Raw genomic sequence first — 20,245 nt, forward strand, 5'->3', positions numbered from 1 at the left:
ATAGTGAGTTTTGTTGATTATAACCTTATGTGAATTAGTTTGTTTTATTATGTTGATTCTAATCTTCATGAAATTCCTTCCAATAGTCACACAATAATCAAAAAATATTCAACACTTTCATAAAAATATTTTGTAAGATTACTTTTCATTTACAAAATTCAATGAAATTTTATTAAATGAATTAGTGACTTGTGCCAAAAATGTCATCAAATAGCATAACAATATCACCTCAAGCCTACTTCAGCACACATAATGCTTTAGATGGGCAACATGGTCATGAAAATGCAGTTTTCATTTATCTTAAAGAATTAGAAGGTTCTAGGCACGCCTGCATCTCAGTTTATCCCTTCTACGATATACAGGTATCAGAACATTGCTTGATTTTTTAAGGAAATATTTTTTCCCAAGAAAGCTTTACATCACTGCCTTACTAATTTAGACCCTCAAACGATTGTTAATTAAACGGTTAAAACTGGGATCCAATGTCACCGTAACAGATATAAGAATGGTATTCAAGGGCACTGAATTACCGAATTATCGCAACATTGGAACGTTCCTAAACATTATTGATGAGTCGCGCAAGGAGCTACTCAAAATTTATTGGTGTTTTAGAGCCTCCAGTGACAACATTGGAATACGCAATTTGAATGTCAACAACGTACAAGGAATGAATAATGTGATATCTGATGTGCTTCTAGGGTTTAAATCCAAAATAGCACCCAAATTGACTATAGAAGGTACGGGAGGCACGTATTTTCTCTACAATAAGAGGCGGCGTATTTGTGCAATATTCAAACCAATCGACGAGGAGGCTTTTGCTCCATGCAATCCCAGGGGATACCACGGAAAATTGCACCAGAGAGGATTCAGACCTGGTGTAGGAGTTATTTTATGTAGGTTTTATCAGGGGAGGGTGCTAGTAGGGAGGTGGCAGCGTACATTTTGGATGCCTCATATGGCAACTTTTGCCAAGTGCCTCCCACAACTCTGGTTGAAGTTAGGCATCCTTCTCTCCATAATAAAGAATACTATCAGGTAAATCCACTATATTATTATTTACTAAACATATATCTTGTTTAATTTGACCCATATTCATTAAATGCAGTACATAAACAATTGGTTTTTGAGCAATAAAACATGAATAACACACAGTATTTTACTGTTTTCGTTATCATTTGAAAAATAAAATATCTACCTACTATAACACATATAATGAGTTTCATATTGCCCCAATGAATATCCTTCATAATAAAGTCATTGATTTGTATGATTTATAATGTAGATGTACGATTACGGGGCCACAGATGAGAGTATCAAATGGAAGACAGGTTCTCTACAGTCATTTATCGAGACGCGTGAAATCTGTGGCAATTTTGACCCGAATATGTTTAGCATATCTGACGTACATCGAATTGGAATATTCGACCTGTGCGTATTAAACCTGGATAGAAATGATGGAAATATTTTGGTCAGAAATTTGAAGATGGGATCTACGCTGGATGAATCTCACAAAACACCCATGGGCGGATTTACCAGATATTCACTGATACCGATTGACCACGGGCTAATATTGCCCGATGTTTTAGATGTAACAGAACTGGATTTAGTTTGGTTTGGCTGGCCTCAAACTAAAATTCCCTTCTCTCCGGCCGAATTACAGCATATAAAGATTCTAGATCCTGATAGAGATGCTCTCAAACTTAAGCGGAAGCTGTTGATTAGGTATTGCCCTTTATGTTTATTTATATTAAAATATGAAAATATCTCACTTTACATATTAAATCATAGCGAATTCATCTAGAAATGAGTGCCTACGGACCATGAGAGTGGCTACCCGATTAGTTAAAATGGGCGCTCAAAATAACCTAACCCTTCATCAAATCGCAAGCTTGGCAATCAGAGAAAATTTGGACGATCCATCTCCATTGGAACTCGTCATATCCTCCGCAATTGAACAGGTAAATTATTAAAGATTTAAACTATTATCAAAAAATATCAATTAGGCGTACCTAATTTTCGACTCTACCAGATTGGTTTCCACCAACAGGCTAAAGTTCTCTTGTGACCTAATACAACCCACTAATTCCCGATCCTATTTGAGCAAAAAAATTAATCAAAGCGTCTTCATTTTGGATCAATCGTCCGAAAACTTTTCCAAAAATGAATTCACAGATTCTGATTCTGATTCAGATGCCCTCCCCTCAAGCGTATTCTTCGATTATCATGGAAGCAACAAAAAATCATCATTTTCCAATAACAGTATAGACGATGAAAATAATACTTACATTACAAACAACGGTACTTGTATTGCGAGTGAATGGACAAACAAGTCAATGGGTACCTTTAGGCACCGAAGGCCATTCAGGGGCGATAACACCACCTGGTCCCTACACGATCAACATGGAAAGCCCGTACAACTCGCATGGGACGACATTCAGTTCGAATATTTTTTTTTCCAAACCCTAGAAAGGTTGCTAAGTGAAAAGCTTATAGCTATCAATGTGCAATGAGAACATAATTTTTAAAATTTCTCACAATTAAAAAATTATTATTCGAATTTGTAATTTATGCGATAGGGAGATCCGGTTTCAGCCTGTCTAAAATTAAGACAAAATGACTTGTAGCGCGTATTTTTGCGCTCAAAAATATGCTCCCAAACATCACTAACATCCTAAATAATAATTGTACACTAGAACACAAATGCTACTAACATCGAAATACACATACACCAAATTTCCACGTTTACAACATCAAAGTACATAAGATTGACAAGCAATTGATTGCGATACCTGCATAATATCAAACATGGGACTGTCTAAAGTTACTGTGCAAATACAATCTTTATTTGAATCTGTGTGATTTCCTCGCTTTTGTAAGTGAGATCGTATATCCTCGACACATTTAAAAATGCCTAGATAGTCTCCACGAGGGCTATCCCCAAATTCAATTACACTGTTACGATCTAGAAGTGAAGAGAGTTTGCTGATTATTTGAGAGCTGGTTGCTGGCATATACACCGATAGTAATTTAACCAATTTAAGGAAAGCATTGGATTGCTGGGCGACATTAACACCAAAAGGGATTATGTACCTCGAAAATAATATTATCGATCTCTCAAGCTCAAACAATGGTGTGGAAAAATCCCATTTCTCGCAGCAAACTCCCAGTAAATGAAATATCTCATCAGCTGCACGGTCAAATAATTTGGACAATTTACACTCATAGGATGCATGAGTTTTGTAATGCTTGAATAGGTAATTGGAAATATTGATCGCCTTGACACGTAGCCTATTGTGGATAAGGGAAAATTCGTCGTCCTCTATGGCAATTGGTGGTATGTCATTACCTCCTCCATCCATCAGTGACAGTAAGTAGATACGAGTGGCATCAGGGCCAAATTTATCGATAAACTCGTCCACTTTCACGGTATCTCCACAACTCTTACTCATTTTGCCTATCTTGCCTATACTGGCATGTTTTGCCATTATGAGCCCATGGTAGTGTACGTTTACAAATATGTCCCCTCCCTTAATAACCCTTGCCAGTGATATCATCTTAGACACCCACATATCGGCTATGTCTCGACCACAGCACAAGTAGTCAATTTTAACCCTGTCAAAATCTGCAGAATTCAGTTTGTCTGTCGAATTCAATTTGGCAATTTTGTTGTAAATGTACAGGGGCCATAGTCCAGAAACGTACCAGACATCGAATACTCTATTGCTGATCAAATTATCATATATAACACAAGTGGTGCTAACACCCCCAAAACTGTGCGATTTTGATGCAAATCCATCATACTTATTCTGTGCATTATCATAATCGGAGACTTTATGACCGTAATAACAAGAACGCGTCACTGGCCAATCGTCACCCGAATCGTTTTTAAAAAACCACTGTGGTATCATTAAAAAAGTTGCTTCTTCACCGTTCAAATCTATACTGATCATTCTGTTAATTATTCGCTTTTTACGTAAAATTCCCATGTCGATCAACCTTTGGGCCACAATTTTCCTGGCTTCAAACCTATCAACGCCTATAAGCCATTCTGGTACATTAACCATTCTCCTGTGCTCATCAATCACGCTAACTCCAGAAATGCCATGTCTCCTCGCAAAATAATGATGTTTTTGCCTATGATTAGGGACCAACCCTTTGATTTTAAATGGCTCCAAGGGATCCTGAATGAACCCCTTTATTACTGGTATATCCCTGTCTAATAATGGCAATTTGACACTTTTGATTGGGATATATAAATCATTGGGCACCAGTATTGCTGTGTACGCAAAGATCATTTCAACTTCAAATATGTCTATTGGTAATACCAAGCCACCTTCAGGCGTTTTATTAGTGGTTGAAATTTCTAAAGTATATAGCTGTGATGGTGTTGGTTGATCGTGTAGCATATCTTGATGCAGGGGATAGAGTCTGTCTTGGTCCATGAAGCAGAAACAGGGCATTTCAGATTTGTATACTTGACTGTGCTTTATCAGTTGCTGAAATACAGAATTAGCCACTTTACCCATTTCTTTATCACAAGTCGTAATTAAACCACTCAATCTATCCTCTTCGCCCTGTTCAATTGGCTGCTTTTGAGATGCAACCGAATTTATATTGGTAAATTGGTTGGCCCATGAGATGGAAAGTTTTTGCATAGTTTGTAATTGTCTGTAGCGCCATTTGTTAGATAGTTTATTGATATCTTCCAATGAGGGGAGTTTTGAGACTGTATCTGCAGTGTTTGATCTAAGAAGAGACGTGGCCTGTGATCTGAGCTTGCTACCCCCTGAATCACTGCCAAAAAGCGGAACAACAGTAACACCTTGCAACGATTTGGCACGGATAAGGGCATCGGATATAACCAAATCGTACGCATTGCCTAGGTGTAAATCTCCATCAGGATTTGGAGGTGGTATAAGAATATATTTAATGTCATTCTTATTTACACCATCCGTAAGGGTTGTGGAAAATGATGCATTGATCGTTAGAGTGTCCAAACTAATACTTCTACAATTATTCCAATTGGATTTTGATTGGATGAGATTATTTAGACTACATTTTTGTCCGGAGAAAGTAAATATTTCTGGGGTATGTGTGGAAAGAATTACTAGTATGCCATATAAGAATCCATGCATTACATGTCCCCAACAACAGTTTGTAGTGTCACTAAACCGCAGCAGTAGTAGTGTTATCATTTGCACAAACAAATTACATTTGTTTGTAGACAAATAACTTGACAACTTATTTGTATACAATTATAAAACGCTACATCAGCACATTTTCTGCATCATTCCCATTGCATTTTCATCGCTGTTGTTATATATCCAATCAATCACTTGATATTGACTTTAAAGCTCAATTTCATACTAGTTTTGCTATATAACTACAATGATAATGGAGGAAATACTATTCGATCCATCGAAGAGATTCTCATCCGAATCCCTACCTGCGTTTATAGAACATTTAGATAGACAAATGGCGGATGATAACCTATATAGCTTGGATAACAACATAGCCATACTCAAACTATTCTTACTCTATCCCAAGTGTAATGACGTGTCTGTTTGCGAAAAAATTTTGATCAAGGCCCTAACCAGGATTCCCCAACCCGACTTTGATGTGTGTTTATTTCAATTACCTCTCTCAGTCAAACGAGATCCTTCGATATCTAGTATTGTCAATTTGTACAATTTGTTGCAAGATTGCAAGTTTAATGATTTCTGGGCGGCACTGAAGAAGACAAATTTTGCAATGAACAAGGGCGTTATAACAGGAGCCAGGAATTTTGCCTTGGAGGTCATATCGCTAGCATATCACAAAATATCAATCGCAGATTTTATCATACTACTCGATTTGGAAAATGAAAAAGTTGCAGAAAAGCTAGCTATTGAACAGAATTGGCAAGTTGCAAACAAATTCATCCAAATCAATTCAAATCTTGATACCAAAGGTAGCAAGTCTAGCCAAATTGATAAGCATATGAGACCAGAATCTATAAAGCACTGTTTGACACTGTTGGATAGCATAGGCAAGATACCTGGGATCAGGAAATAATTACAAACTATGCCCAATTGTAATTTGCAAATCAAGGGCCTGAAATGCGTTCATGATTTTTACACTAGATAAATCATAGTGTGCAAACCCTTAGATACTATTTTAAACGTAATTTATACTATTATATTTTACTATCATAAAGAGAGCATTTACTCATATATATTAATTGGGCAATAACAATACTATATTTTCGAAATAAAAACAAACTAAATTGTATTATTGTAAAACTACAAAACATGATCGCGAAAATTAAGTGTTACAATTCAAAAGATATCAACAACACTAAGTACTAAGTAGACAATGCCAATGTATCAATCATCAATTGTTTAAAGCAGTCAATCAACGAAATCGACGTAGATTTCACTAAAAAGTTGTATTTTGAAGGATTATTTGAAGATGGCAAATGTACTTTCACATAGATGAACACTCCCGTACATGTTTGTGCTAATCCATACAACGAGGTAGATTTCTTAATTACCACTTCTATCCCATGGTGAGCAAGTATTCCAGCAACTTTTTGAAAGATATATTCATTAGAAAATCCTGCGAATGATACCTTCTTAAGTTCAGAGTTCTTCCAACTCTTCTTGAAACTGCTTTTGTCAATCATTGATAGATGTTTCACAAATGATATATTCAAGGGTAGGTTCACTGAAAAATAGTATATATCCACATTAGATTTAATTGCTATTTGAAATGCTAGAGGCATTTTTGGCTCAGAACCGCTCTGTAAATTACCGATATTAGGTTTCAAAGGCACTTGGAATGTCTTAGTTTGGCCAGGTGGTATTTGAACAATTGGATCTATAACTCCCGATATTGGACCAATTCCGAATGGATTCTTGTTAAATTGGATAGCCTCAAATGTTATGTTAGTTGGTGCTCCACATACTACAGTCTTATTTACGCCCTATATTAACAATTTAATTATATTAATTCTACAGTATACACGCTTCTAATATTCATTCATAACACATAACTCCATACCTGTAGATCCAGTGTTAACGGATTGTTTGAAAACTTTGCATAAATCTCCACACCCCTACTTCCTTGGGAACCGGATTGAGACAAACCAAAAACCAACGAATACAATTGCTGGGACTTGCTGTCAAATCTGGGAGATGACTTATCAAACATGCTTACATCAGAGTCAGATTGGGATACAGAAGAGTCGGTATCTATCATCTGTTTGCCCTCATTCGATTCATTTGAATAGCAAGATTTACCATCAAAGTTATCATCACTATAACCATTATTACTATACGTTTTAACCTTCTCCATCTCCTTTTTAGAAATTATTGCCGAAGGAGGAAGGTGAAAAACGCTTGAAACCATTGATAAATTATCAATCAATATATCAAGCACTTCTGAACATTTGAAAGGCTGAAGTACCTTTGGTTTTGGGGCGCATACAATCTTCTTCGATAGCTCAGGATTGATAGTAACCATACGATGATAAATCTGTGCCCTATCTCTCACATCTGGATTATTACTTTCCAATAAATTTTCAATCAACTTGAATAATGATTTCGCAGGTTCCTTTTTTGATGATGATAAATACATTTTTACACATGCAGTCAATAATGCTAGCTGGACACTTGGCAGTTCTTGATCATAATTTTCGATAAAGAATGTCAAATAATCAGAGGCGTTGTCAATTTTATTCTCATACTCCCCAATAATCCAAATCAACGCGCATTTGGCTTCAGCAGATCCGGCAAAATCTAACAACGTACATAGCTTAAATAATGGCAAATTGAAACTATTAGGATAGTGATGGAAAATAGTCTTGACAACAACAACTGCCTCCTCCACTACATGTGATACACCTGTTTTTAACAATTCCTCAAGGAGTGAAAGACATGCTTTTAGGGCTTGATCTAATAAAATGGCTACATTTCCAATTGCACGTATGGAACGCCTGACAAAATCCACGTCAATTTCTGTTGCATACTCTTTGAGTTCCAAAAACACATCGTTAAAGTTGTTAATAGTCACTAATTTTTCAATAATCTCCACCTTCTCCATCTTGAGGTATATTGGATCATTGTATTTGCAGAAGAAAATTTTTATGTGGTTCGCCAAGAGCGATGGGTATTTTTGTACAATAATGTTAATGTTCCTTAGGGCGACATACTGAATTTCAGGTTCGGTATAAAGCATTGTTATTAGGGGAGGTACCAATTTCTTTTCCAAAGTGCTGACCACTTTTTTGTCGTTAATGAAACGGATCATTTTAAGCACAACCTAAGTAAAAATTTTATTGCATTATATAACTTATTTCACAAATTAATTTTTTCTAACATGCATAATAGGAAATTTCGACATATGGATTATATATATATAAATAATACCGTGTATTCATACCTTAATAGATGATAACACCACTGCTGGATTGGCATGGGATAATCTAGGAAGGATTTTCTCAGCCAATTCTTGTGCTGACTGACTAGAATTGGGTTTGTATAGCGATAAAGCGTCAAGAATACCTATCTGTCCCCATTCCATGCAATCATTTAGTGCGGAAAGGAGACGGTCTATGAAACTTCTATCCCTTTCCAACACTTCGGAAAAGTAATTATTGTGTGAAATATCTGATATCTCGACAATCGCAGCCACTGCATTGGACACAACCATGGAATTTGTGTCAAATAACATCTCCTTAAGTATGTCAACAAATCCTTCTTCAATGGCAAGTGTTGGAGATATATCGTAAAGTTTGGATATACACATAACTGCAGTTTTACGTACATAGGAATCGGTGTCTTTTACACATCTTTTCAGAGGCTCAACTAGGTACTCTGTTATGGCGGTAAGGTGAATTGATCCCATAGTACGTATGGCCAGGGCTCTGCATTAAATGTTTTTAAATAAAATTTACTCAGAAAATACACAAATTTTATTAATTATAGAGGATTCAATAAATTAAAATTGGCAAATATAAATACGGTGAGTAAGTGTCTACCTGATGAGCGGATTTCGGTCCCTGGAATCTCTACAAAACGTGTTTACTGCCAAAATAGCCAATTCAGGTTGTAACTTGGCATAATTATTAACGTATAGGTAAACTAATTTCTTTAGTTCAATGTTATTGGTCTGCATACAGTTTACAATGTCAGGGAATAGGGGAGAAACGTCTTTTCCCATAGCCATTGCGCTGATAATCTTTTTGATCACCTCATTTTTGCTCTCCTTTGATGATTCCAAAAGTTCTTCGCGCAATTCGTGGAGTTCTCCACGGAGTGCAAGCGAGCCGCGCGTATCCATTCCCCACTGCATAACCACACATGTATTAACGCCAGTATTCGTCTTCTGGATATTAGCCATATTTCACTCCAATAAACAATCAAAATTACATGAGTTCTATAACTTTAAATGTCAAAATTATAAATTGCATAACCGAATATATATACATATATATGTATATATACGATAGAACCAGTATGTACACTAGTATATCGTTACACGTTTGTTTAGGTAGTTACAATGAGTTATCTAAAAATATCTTATTTAATAAAATATCTGGTAATTTTTATTTGTTTAATTTTATAATTCACTACATTATATATACCATGTAATCAACAATTGTTAATTTTGTTACCAATTATTTAATCATAGATTTTTAAATTCGTTTAGACCTTTTAAAATTAATGTTATGTGGTTTGCGGGGCTAAATTATGTGTATAAACATCTATAGCTATATCATATATCTGCAAAAGTGTCGGAATGCCGTTTTTAATGAAATCAGTCAAATGATATACTAATGCCAGTTTGATGCTGATACTTTTAGGTAGATCATCTTGGTGGTAAATGTGTAAATGTTTATGATTTCTGGCACTCAGTGAAATCATTATGAATAACCAAAATGAACTCAAGTTCCATAAGTTTTAACATTTACTATAACTAGATCATTAACATTGTAACTTCGTTACAACGTTATACAATATGATTTATAGTTTCAAAATTAGATAAATAGTAAAAAATTTACTCAAATGATTTGATAATGTCAGAATCACCGGGGTCAATCACAGCCATGCATCCAATACGGAACATTTTACCGCAAGCAGCTCCCAAATCATTATTATTTCCACTATAATGGTGAACTCCACATTTAGCTAGCATGGCATAATACTCAATTTCCGATCTTCTCAGGGATGGAAAGTTGTTACTCAGAATCACAAGTTTTGCTAAATAAAAATCATCACCTACCTTTCCCATTGCTAAGAGCATTTTTGGAAGATTTAAATCCAACACATACTTTTCCAGATTTCATCACCAATTGGATCTTGGAGTTCATACATTCAACGGTAGTATTTTTAGTCTTCTTCATTTTAATATAACGTGGTTATTGGTTAATTAGACACAAAAATGTTTAAAAGTTTAGCTGATATGAGAAAATAACCACAATATAATTCTTGGGTGAGAAATTGACACCTTAGATAAGTTATATTAAAATTAATTGTTGTTCTAGACTCCACAATACTTGTTGCTTCTCAGCCTGGCTCCACCCCACTAACAGCGGTGACCCTTATGGGCCTTCAGCTTACCCGATCCCTTAGCTTTGTTCTTCTTCTCATCATTCCCCACTTCATGATCTATCTTAGATATCCCAATTGCATCGATTTGTTCACTCTTACACTCATTCAAATTATTATCTAGCTGATCTAATGTTTTAACAGACATTGAGTTGGACGATTTATCTGATTCCATGTATTTTGGCATAATATTTCCACTGTCACCATTTAGTTTTGACAGTTCCACAATTTCAACTTGATCAACTAGCCTTTTTGTAGAAGAATCTTTGCGGCTTAGCTTTCTGAATGGCGGGAGTGCAGTTTGTTTAGTATTTAATGGATTATTTAACACCAAATCATTCTCCGGCATTATCTTTCTTTCTAAAGCAAAGCTTGTTTGCGGTATCATTGCCATATCATCAATGTTTAGATTCCCATTCCTAAAAACAGTTGGTGTATTATTTCTATTTCTGTTAATTTCAATACTGTCATTTGTAGCTGTGTTATTTATGTTTGGAGATCTCATATTTATGGAGTGTAATTTTTTGTAACTTTCCAATCTTGATAAGATGTCCTTATCTGTTCCATTAGTTATACCACTTTTACCAGTCAATCTTGTCTTATCCGTAATATAAGTTTTTCCTGTGGAGTTAAGTTGTTCATCCAGATTCACTTCAAAGTTGCAACGTAGATTGATTTTGTCGCCAGAAAGATATTTTTCAATTGCATCCCTTGTCTTTTTCCTTTCGTCTAACGTCATTGGCCTCGATTTCTCTGAACTAGAATAATAATTATTTATGCTGGGGGTTTCTATGTTTGATATATCATAATTCCCCATTTTGATTTTTGCGAATTTTTTGTTAAATTTATTTTCACTAGTGTTATCTACTGCATAATGTTCGATTAGTTGACATGCCTTAAGGCAACTTTGTCCGGTGACTGAGATTATTTTGCAAAGTGCCATTCCGAGAGATTCCAGGCCATTGTAGAGGTCGCCTATAGCCGTCATGCACCCATTTCCATTTTCAGCGCAATTCCTATCCACATTGTTTCTATCAATTGCATTAGACATCCTTGAGTCTAATGTTTTATACATGTTATCCGCTGGTAACATTTGTTGCATATGCGGCGGTAATTGGTATTGTTGATAAACACTAGGTATTAATTGGTTACCATGGTTCATCTGATCTGGAATGTTCACAACTAGCGAATTTTTTAACTCATTACCATTAATTCCTCCTGTATCCTTTAAGCGCGTATCTAAAACATCAATGTAATTAGTTTTGGGCTCTGCATTGTAATTTTTGAAATTATCATAATTATTACTTTTCAATTCATAATTCATACGCTTGCTTTCCGACCTAATAATCTTAGGGGATATTTCCCTAACTACCGATTTCCTGCGGGTGAATCTATAAGTCCTTTCAAACTTTGGCTGTACAGATACGTCGTTTAATTTACTGCGATGGCCCATACCATTACTGTTACAATTTAATCCTTCATTTGGGCCGCTCCTTTCGGATCTCTCTGAAACAATATCAATTGGATGATAAACATTGTTTCTCCAATTGACAACATTGGTTTTATGCCTCTCTCGCATAACTAAACATTTATTGCGATACACACCTAGCTATTAAGCTATTGTAGACTCTGGGTAATTTTCATTTAGATCTAGTATCTCAAAGGAAACTATTTTCCACTCGTAACAATATAGTACATTAAGCGTGTATTTTTAAAACAATGCTGCCATTTTGCATATTTACAAGCATATATTATGTACATTCCACTCTGACGACCATTTCTTTTGAAAACAAACACAAATTTGTTAGAAATAAAATGCTTAATTTTAGAAAAACATCTAACATATGTTTTTTTATCTGTTAACTATCCCAAAACTAAAGATATTATGAATGAAACCTATAATGTATATAACGTAATCAAAACAGTTAAGTAGATCTATAAATCATCACCCCGCAAATCATACCGTTTAAATCACAGTGTACATTGCTAAATATTTTAGTAACATATTCAGAAATTAATCTGATATTCATATACAACATTTAATAACCTATACACCATAAACTAACCAACTTACGCATTTGTTATTATTGGGAATTGTTATATGTTAAAATTACAGTGGTTGCAAATTTACACATTGTAAAACATACCACTCACAATTAATTCAATTACTTGTATGCTTCCTTTATAAAAATTAGTAACTACATAGTACAATTGCAATGTACGTAATTTATAGGTCTGACATTTTAGTCACATAACTAACATTACATTATTCACTATTCAATCCATAGATTAGAACTTAATCTACTATATTTATAATGCCGTATTTTATAGTTAATATGCCTAACTTCACATTCGTATATATCCGTAATTATGGATTATACTGCAATGCCAACCTGGACAAATTCTCAAAGCTCAGCCTGTTGATATCATCCACATGAGAGGCACATTCCTGTGATAAAATAAAAGTTGGAAGTTGTGATGGATAACCCAATTTTTTAAATATTGGTATATCCAAATCAAGGGGTATTAGTGGCTCGCCGCGTAACTTCCTTTGTTCATTTTCCAATCTCCTGCGCTCCGTGAATTGTTTCTGTTGTTGTTGTTGCCTTGTATAATCACGTTGGTATCGCACAAATTTTTCCTGATTTTCAGTCAAGGCGTCCAATGATTGCAATAGGAAATTAAGCTTATACTCAATCTCATGTTTATCAGTGTCAAAAACGTCAAAAAATGACAAGTTTTGGGAAACGAAGGGTGAAAAGTGTTCACGCAGGCATGCGTCTATTAGGAGTGAATTTTTGATTATTATAGGCACTTCAATTAAAATTTGACTGCCCCTCAGCTGGTTATACTTCTTGGGGTCATCTTGTCCCTCAGAGTAAATGGCCAATAATTCAGGGCCAATGCGATAAGCCTTTAAGGACAATTTGTCGCTATTAGTTATTGGATGAAATCCTATCATCACTGCTTTAGTGACTGTTTCCTGGTATACTACCAAATTATCAATTATCTCCTTGGCATGCAATTCTCCAAAATTTATGGTCTGGTACCAACCAACAGAAAAACTATCAACGTTTACATCATGGAGAAAACCCATCATCTTCTCCTGATACTTAACAAACTCCTCATCAGCTTTGTCTTCAAGTTCTTTCTCAGACAAGTTGTTCAGATATCTGTCCTTACTTAGAGTATTATGTATATCTTTCTTTTGTGGATAAGGGAAGCAATTAGTGACTTCCAACTTACTGCCCACGTCTAGACCCAAAAGCTGACCATTTACTGGAGTTGGGTAATTATCGTTCCAATGTTTCAACATTTTTACCAGCACCAAACTATTAACTTCCACATGATCATAGGGGAAATCGTTTTGGTAACTTTTAGGCGATTCCATTTTAAGCTAATTTTGTGGCTTTTGCAATAATGTATATAGTTAAGGTGGAAATTATTAAACCTATGAATCCTATGAATTCACTAGTCTAATGGGGTATGCCTATCCCTACTGACATCACTAAGTGTAATATAACATTGAATAGGTTGAGATCTGAAACTTTTAAAGATATCATTATAGGCTAAATTATATTAAAAAATAATATCACTAGTGTTTATGTTAGTTAAAAAATTGGTTAAAAATTTTAAGGATATTATATACTATATACCTTCAATTAATAGTCCAGGTAATTTATCATAGAATGCGTTATTATTTGATGCACCGCTTACAACGTATTCCTACACCTATTCTGTTGGAAAGTCACTAGAGAATCTAGTTACTAAATTACGTTCATGAATAGATAGGAGGTAGATAATCAAATGGCTAGATCGTTAGTTATGCAATCAGATATTTAATTTTACAATTAAAAACTGATTGAATGGATATATTAATTAAATGTGTATATGTGAGATTGAATTATATGCTGGTAGAGAAGAAAAGAAAATTCGCTGGGAATAATATTCAAACTAGATATGTGGCTAGTTGGCTTTGTTAGTTAACATACAGAATATGATTGATAGCATTTACGAAAAACCCAGACATAAGAAACTTAAGGGTATTAAATATTACAAGAATAAGAGGCGACAGAACGTCACACTAGTGTACTCTGACCCTGTAGCCATACCAAGTGATAACACATTTGATTATGTTGAGAATTACGAATTAACATCTCAGGAATCAAATAGTATCTGTACATCACCCAAGAAAAGGACCTCAAAATTTAAACACTTCAAGATTGATATACACAAGGCGATTGGTGAGGGCCGTTGTAATGTCTATGAAGTCCCAATAATAGGCGCCAGAACCCAAAGTCCAGTATCAGTCAAAAGCTTCGAGAATCAGTTGGATCTTTTCCGCATTTAAACTGATAGTTTTTGTATTAAAGACTATTTCAAATCAGGATATCTTATTTCATAGGGAATCTATTTCTGACTATACAGCCTTTTCCTAATCTGTTCCCTAACTATTTGTATAATTCGACTTCTGAATCTGAAAGCATTAAATAATCACTAGAAAGTTATACTTAAAATAACCAAAACCATATTGAAACGGTATTATTTAGTTCATCGCTGATAAGATGTCTGAGGAACCCCAAACACAAGAATATTCATATATAGGCAGCCAATATTATGATGATCACGAGGCAATTTCACCCAATTATATTGAGAACAGGATTGATAAGTTAAAATTTTCTATATCTTTAAAAAATGACCAATTAAATGATGAACATTACCTAGACGATTCTGAATGTTTGTCACCTAATGAATACACTGTAAAACCTAAACCCTGCGATTATATTATGGAAGGATGCAAACACGATGATTCTGATGGTATTCTATCAGATAGAATTACTAATACTAAATCTATACTCAATGGAATCGTTGAATCAAACAAAAGATGTTTAAATCTATGCACGAAAATTGTGGAACCTGAACTTACACAAATAGATGATTACACCATAGATATGAAAGCCAGAAAGCTATACCTATATGCATTGTCAGATCCACCACACGATATGCCGTTTTACTTTTCTCTGCAAGCAGAATTACTTCTATCACAACGACAATTTTATAAAGCTCTAGTAGCTGCCACTTTAGTAAATTCTCTAATATCACGGTTCTATCACATACAATGTATGCAGTTAAGATCCAGAATGATTGCGGTGAGAACTATTTGTTTATACCAGCTTAATGATACTGAACGGTTTAAAGCAATGGAGAGGTAATAACTAATCACATATAGGGAATTAATGGACGTTGAAAAATCACATTTGTCGGAGCAATTGTATAAGAAACTAGAGGGTACTATGGATGCGGCGCGTATTTTGTCAATTCTACTGGATTATACGGCAAATTTTGGCATTATCACAGATGGAGACGAATCTGATGATATTTTTGACTAATGTACCGATTTAAATCCACGCTAAGCTATACATAAAGCCACATTTATTGGTTAATATTATAAATTTATTGTATTTTAATTTGTATATTTACCATACCATAATTTGTATCAACTACTTCAGACATAACTTTAGGGCAATTTTCATTTGCAGATATGACATCTCCTCCTAATATTGTAACTTTCCTTCTTAGATAAGTTTCAATTGCGTTCTTATTGATAGTTAATTTGTCACAAATATCCTTATCTCCAGATAAAAATGTTTCAGTGATGTCATCATGTTGTAATCCCATTAATTTTCGCAATTTTTGTACACCATTTGATACATATCTGACGAAAGCTTTGTTTAACAGCTCATCAGTTATGCTGAAATCTAGTGCTATACCGATTCCATTGCCAGATTCTCCCTTATAGTTTTCTACATCACCAACAAATCAACAAAAATAATCCCATATTATCATTTATTCGTAATTTAAAACTGTTAGCAGACATACCATCACTTTCAGAGTCAAAATTGAACGTACATGTAATTAAAACATCTTCATGTGATATTTTGTGTCCAAAAATATCCAAAACGAGCCCATTTTCAAGGGCATTGACTTCTTCATGTGTCAAATTCTTAAGCTTATTACATACTATATGACAAATTAGTTACCTTTGGTCATATCCGCCTTGAGTCTCTCACCCAATGCCTTAAAATTTGGTCTAGTGACAAATTTGATATTTGACACATCATTGATATACTCTATGTTTAACACGTTTAGCTCATCCTATTTCAACTTTTTAATATGTTAACAAAGATAATAAACTCATTGTATTTATCAATATTTCCATTAAATTACCTTAATCAGTTGATGTAATGGATCTAGTAATTTGAGTTTGGAGCGATCAATTTTATAAATTCTTAGAGTTGATAGTGGTATCTTTAGTGGTGTTCTTTGTCTCTCCCTAACAACTCGACCAAGAACAACAACTAAATGATATTTTGTGAAAGATAAATCAAAATATTAAAAAATTTCTGTAGATTTTTATTAATTATAATACAAACCTTCTTGCATCATCTCTATTGCACTTAGCATCTGCTGGTCGGATTTGTGGCAAGCTTTTGGAAGCATTTCAAAGTGAACTGATTGCAAGGCGGTAGAATTACATATTTTTAGATTTAAATAAATCATTTCAGAGGTAAAAGGAACAACAGGGGACATCAACTTTGTGAAAGTTTCCAACACATAATACATCGTTTGCAGGGTTACTAATGTATCTGCTTGTCCATTACAACCTTTAGCTCTATCCCTATTAAGTCGGATATACCTATATTAACGGTTCTTATACCAGTTGGTAAGGTTATCCAGGAAATTTAGTAACTTGGGCATGACTTTATATAGTTTGAGTTGTGTTAATTCATTGTGAAAATTCTACGTTAATTAGCTGTAATACTTCTAGTAGATCTTGAGTGAGGTAGTATATCCATTTGTCCATCAGATTGTCAGAGTCGATGGCTGCGGAGTTATTTGGCACAAATGGTGAATACTGGGTTTCATAATTGGTGGCTTGCTGGACAAAGAACCTGTATTATCTAGTTATAATAATCGATTCATTTAATTAATCAAATAAATAAATCATCCAAGAAATCTACCTTAAGTATTGATTGACAATTATATTAAAATATGACATTAAACAAACAATAACGCAATATATGAGTACAATTAATTAAAATAAATACTAACCGGTAAGAGTGGTACCAAGGCAATAAAACATCCTTTAATACGTTCTTAACTCCATTTTCGGAGAATTTGAGGGTCTCAGCCTTTACGACAACCGATGATGTCAAATATAAACGAAGCGTATCTGCTCCATATTTGTTAATTATATCAACAGGATCTGGGTAATTCTTAAGCCTCTTTGACATCTTCTTTCCATCTTCCGCCAACACTAATCCATTGACAATAACATTTTTGAATGCAGGTTTTTTGAAGAGTAGGGTGGACAGTATCATAAGGGTGTAGAACCATCCTCTTGTCTGGTCCAGCCCTTCAGCAATGAAATCTGCAGGGAAACTTTTCTGGAACTGCATGAATTAGTATACTTACTGATTCTATGTTTTGGAAGGGATAGTGACATTTAGCATATGGCATAGATCCACTTTCGTACCAACAGTCAAATATCTACGTTACTAAGAGACTTACCTCACTTATACGCTTAAGAGGGGGATAATCACTTCCCCTAGGGTCTGGTATTTCAATATCATCAATAAAGTGCCTGTGTAAATCTTTAACTGTTGGGTTTCCAATACCAAGATTTTCAAGCTCAGAAATGCTACCAATACATAGCATAACTTCTTGATCTTGTGATTGCCATATTGGGATGGGCGTGCCCCAAAATCTATTCCTACTCACACACCAATCTCTAGCCTCACTAAGCCAGTTCAAAAACCGTTTATCCCTTACATACCAAGGAATCCATGTTGAATTCATCGTTGATTCTATGAGTTGCGACCTAAACTCTTCCACCTTGACAAACCAGCACGACACAGCTCTATACATAAGCGGTGTATCACTTCTCCAGCAAAATGGATAAGAGTGACTAATCGTCTTATTGGTTATTAATTGACCCATAGATTTGAGTTTCTTTTTGATTATTTCATCTGCTTCCTTGAAGTACATGGAGCCGATTTCGGGGATATCCGATAAGAAATAACCATTTGCATCTATTAGCCAAGGTAAATCTACTCCCTTTTGTATAACCCTAAATTAAATAGTTAATACCCATTGTCCATACATACTCTAAAGTCTTCTTCGCCATAATACGGAGCAGCGTGGACAAGGCCAGTACCTAAGTTATACGGAAAATAACAGCATTATATGAATGTAATTTGTTTTAATGGTAATACAAAGTGAAATCAGGCATTGTTTTTGATATATTTACAAATTTAACTGTGTATTTTTTCTTGGGAATATTTTGAAAGTTAAAAATCAAAAAACCATCATTATATTAAAGATTACCTGTATCCATAGTAACCATATCATCCAATAACACTTTATAGGAATTAAGCAAGGTTTTAGACCGCTCATGTAAAAAGTTAAACAGGGGCTTGTATGTCAAGCCGCCCAATTGAGACCCGTTTAGAGTCTCAATTATTTCAACATCTTCCCTAGTTAGACGAGTTTCGGTTAGTAGATAATCAAGTCTACATTCTGCGACAATCCAAATATGATTGGTTTTTTTATTAGCTAATTTTACATATTTAAATGATGCATTTGCAATAATTGCCATATTTGAGGGCAATGTCCATGGTGTTGTTGTCCATATCAAAAAGTATTCATTATCATAGTATCTATGTCAGTGAGGTTACATTTTTGGTAGAATAATGAATATTTTTAGCAGAAATTTTTTAGAACATATTTTTTTAATAAAAACGTGTTTTTTGCATTTATATTTGACGCTTACTCAAATGCAACAATAACCGAAGGATCTACCACATTTTTGTAATTAAGATTCGCCTCGAAATTAGAAAGTGGTGTAGAACAGGCAAGAGAGTATGGCATAACCTTGAAACTCTTATAGACAAGATTCTTATCATAGAGTTGTTTGAAACTCCACCATACACTTTCCATAAAATCTTTGTCCATCGTCTTGTAGTCCGAGTCAAAATCAACCCATCTACCAGTTCTTTCAACAACATTTCTCCATTCATTTGAATATTTCATGACAATTGATCTGCATTTTTCATTGTAAACGCTGATACCCATATCTAACACTTGATCTCTACGAGTTATATTATTTGCCTTATCGATCTCGAACTCCACGGGTAGTCCATGGCAGTCCCAACCAAATCTTCTATCTACATAGTGGCCTGTTTGGTAAGCATATCTTGTTACTACATCCTAAATCAATTTAATCCTATAATATAGACTTATATAATAGTATAAAACATCATATAAGTCGATCCATAGATATTAAATGGCGTACCTTAATGGTTCCAGCAAGTATATGACCATAATGAGGTAGTCCAGTTGCAAAAGGAGGACCATCGTAAAAATTATACTCCTTCTTCCCTTTAGCTAATCTCTGAGCTTCATTAAATGCGTCAATCTGTTTCCAATACGATAGAATCTTCTCTTCCTCCTTAGGGAAATTGATTTTTTCGGCAACACTGGCAAAGGTAATCATTCTTACACTAATCTGCAATGTTTTTAAGTGCGTATTTATTGGTTTAGTTGGAAACATAAAAGTAAATTGGACATTATGTGTAGATGTAGACCCCACAGAT

General features: G+C 34.6%; 10 protein-coding genes across 10 annotated transcripts; 4 read left to right on the forward strand and 6 right to left on the reverse strand.

The window, feature by feature from the left end:
• BMR1_03g02965 (Phosphatidylinositol 3-and 4-kinase) lies at positions 201-2,510 on the forward strand (the record flags this gene model as incomplete). The annotated part of the gene is made up of 6 exons (XM_012793750.1): positions 201-362; positions 440-877; positions 898-1,035; positions 1,283-1,722; positions 1,802-1,958; positions 2,004-2,510. 6 exons carry the CDS (start codon positions 201-203, stop codon positions 2,508-2,510), a joined length of 1,842 nt encoding a protein of 613 aa, XP_012649204.1.
• Positions 2,549-5,135, reverse strand: BMR1_03g02970 (tRNA synthetases class I (I L M and V); the record flags this gene model as incomplete). Its single annotated transcript, XM_012793751.1, has 2 exons — positions 2,549-2,671; positions 2,790-5,135. The coding sequence occupies 2 exons, from the start codon at positions 5,133-5,135 to the stop codon at positions 2,549-2,551; spliced, it is 2,469 nt and encodes an 822-aa protein (XP_012649205.1).
• Positions 5,389-6,054, forward strand: BMR1_03g02975 (Eukaryotic translation initiation factor 3 subunit K; the record flags this gene model as incomplete). The annotated part of the gene is made up of 1 exon (XM_012793752.1): positions 5,389-6,054. The coding sequence occupies one exon, from the start codon at positions 5,389-5,391 to the stop codon at positions 6,052-6,054; it is 666 nt and encodes a 221-aa protein (XP_012649206.1).
• Positions 6,344-9,333, reverse strand: BMR1_03g02980 (Beta-adaptin-like protein C; the record flags this gene model as incomplete). Its single annotated transcript, XM_021482122.1, has 4 exons — positions 6,344-6,964; positions 7,042-8,301; positions 8,422-8,905; positions 9,020-9,333. 4 exons carry the CDS (start codon positions 9,331-9,333, stop codon positions 6,344-6,346), a joined length of 2,679 nt encoding a protein of 892 aa, XP_021338675.1.
• BMR1_03g02981 (large subunit ribosomal protein L30e) lies at positions 10,039-10,384 on the reverse strand (the record flags this gene model as incomplete). Its single annotated transcript, XM_021482123.1, has 2 exons — positions 10,039-10,241; positions 10,264-10,384. 2 exons carry the CDS (start codon positions 10,382-10,384, stop codon positions 10,039-10,041), a joined length of 324 nt encoding a protein of 107 aa, XP_021338676.1.
• Positions 10,385-10,566: 182 nt separating this feature from the next.
• Positions 10,567-12,168, reverse strand: BMR1_03g02982 (hypothetical protein; the record flags this gene model as incomplete). Its single annotated transcript, XM_012793754.2, has 1 exon — positions 10,567-12,168. The coding sequence occupies one exon, from the start codon at positions 12,166-12,168 to the stop codon at positions 10,567-10,569; it is 1,602 nt and encodes a 533-aa protein (XP_012649208.2).
• On the reverse strand, positions 12,958-13,980 carry BMR1_03g02990 (Eukaryotic translation initiation factor 3 subunit H; the record flags this gene model as incomplete). Its single annotated transcript, XM_012793755.1, has 1 exon — positions 12,958-13,980. One exon carries the CDS (start codon positions 13,978-13,980, stop codon positions 12,958-12,960), a length of 1,023 nt encoding a protein of 340 aa, XP_012649209.1.
• Positions 13,981-14,586: 606 nt separating this feature from the next.
• Positions 14,587-14,940, forward strand: BMR1_03g02995 (hypothetical protein; the record flags this gene model as incomplete). Its single annotated transcript, XM_012793756.1, has 1 exon — positions 14,587-14,940. One exon carries the CDS (start codon positions 14,587-14,589, stop codon positions 14,938-14,940), a length of 354 nt encoding a protein of 117 aa, XP_012649210.1.
• Positions 14,941-15,154: 214 nt separating this feature from the next.
• On the forward strand, positions 15,155-15,979 carry BMR1_03g03000 (hypothetical protein; the record flags this gene model as incomplete). Its single annotated transcript, XM_012793757.1, has 2 exons — positions 15,155-15,798; positions 15,820-15,979. 2 exons carry the CDS (start codon positions 15,155-15,157, stop codon positions 15,977-15,979), a joined length of 804 nt encoding a protein of 267 aa, XP_012649211.1.
• A 64-nt stretch (positions 15,980-16,043) lies between these two features.
• BMR1_03g03005 (isoleucyl-tRNA synthetase) lies at positions 16,044-20,202 on the reverse strand (the record flags this gene model as incomplete). The annotated part of the gene is made up of 14 exons (XM_021482124.1): positions 16,044-16,393; positions 16,470-16,610; positions 16,631-16,745; positions 16,818-16,948; positions 17,024-17,286; positions 17,308-17,390; positions 17,413-17,542; positions 17,703-18,043; positions 18,066-18,140; positions 18,162-18,720; positions 18,741-18,807; positions 18,978-19,309; positions 19,423-19,859; positions 19,945-20,202. 14 exons carry the CDS (start codon positions 20,200-20,202, stop codon positions 16,044-16,046), a joined length of 3,282 nt encoding a protein of 1,093 aa, XP_021338677.1.

This window comes from Babesia microti, chromosome III (genome assembly GCF_000691945.2).
Source record: "Babesia microti strain RI chromosome III, complete genome".
NCBI lineage: Eukaryota > Apicomplexa > Aconoidasida > Piroplasmida > Babesiidae > Babesia > Babesia microti.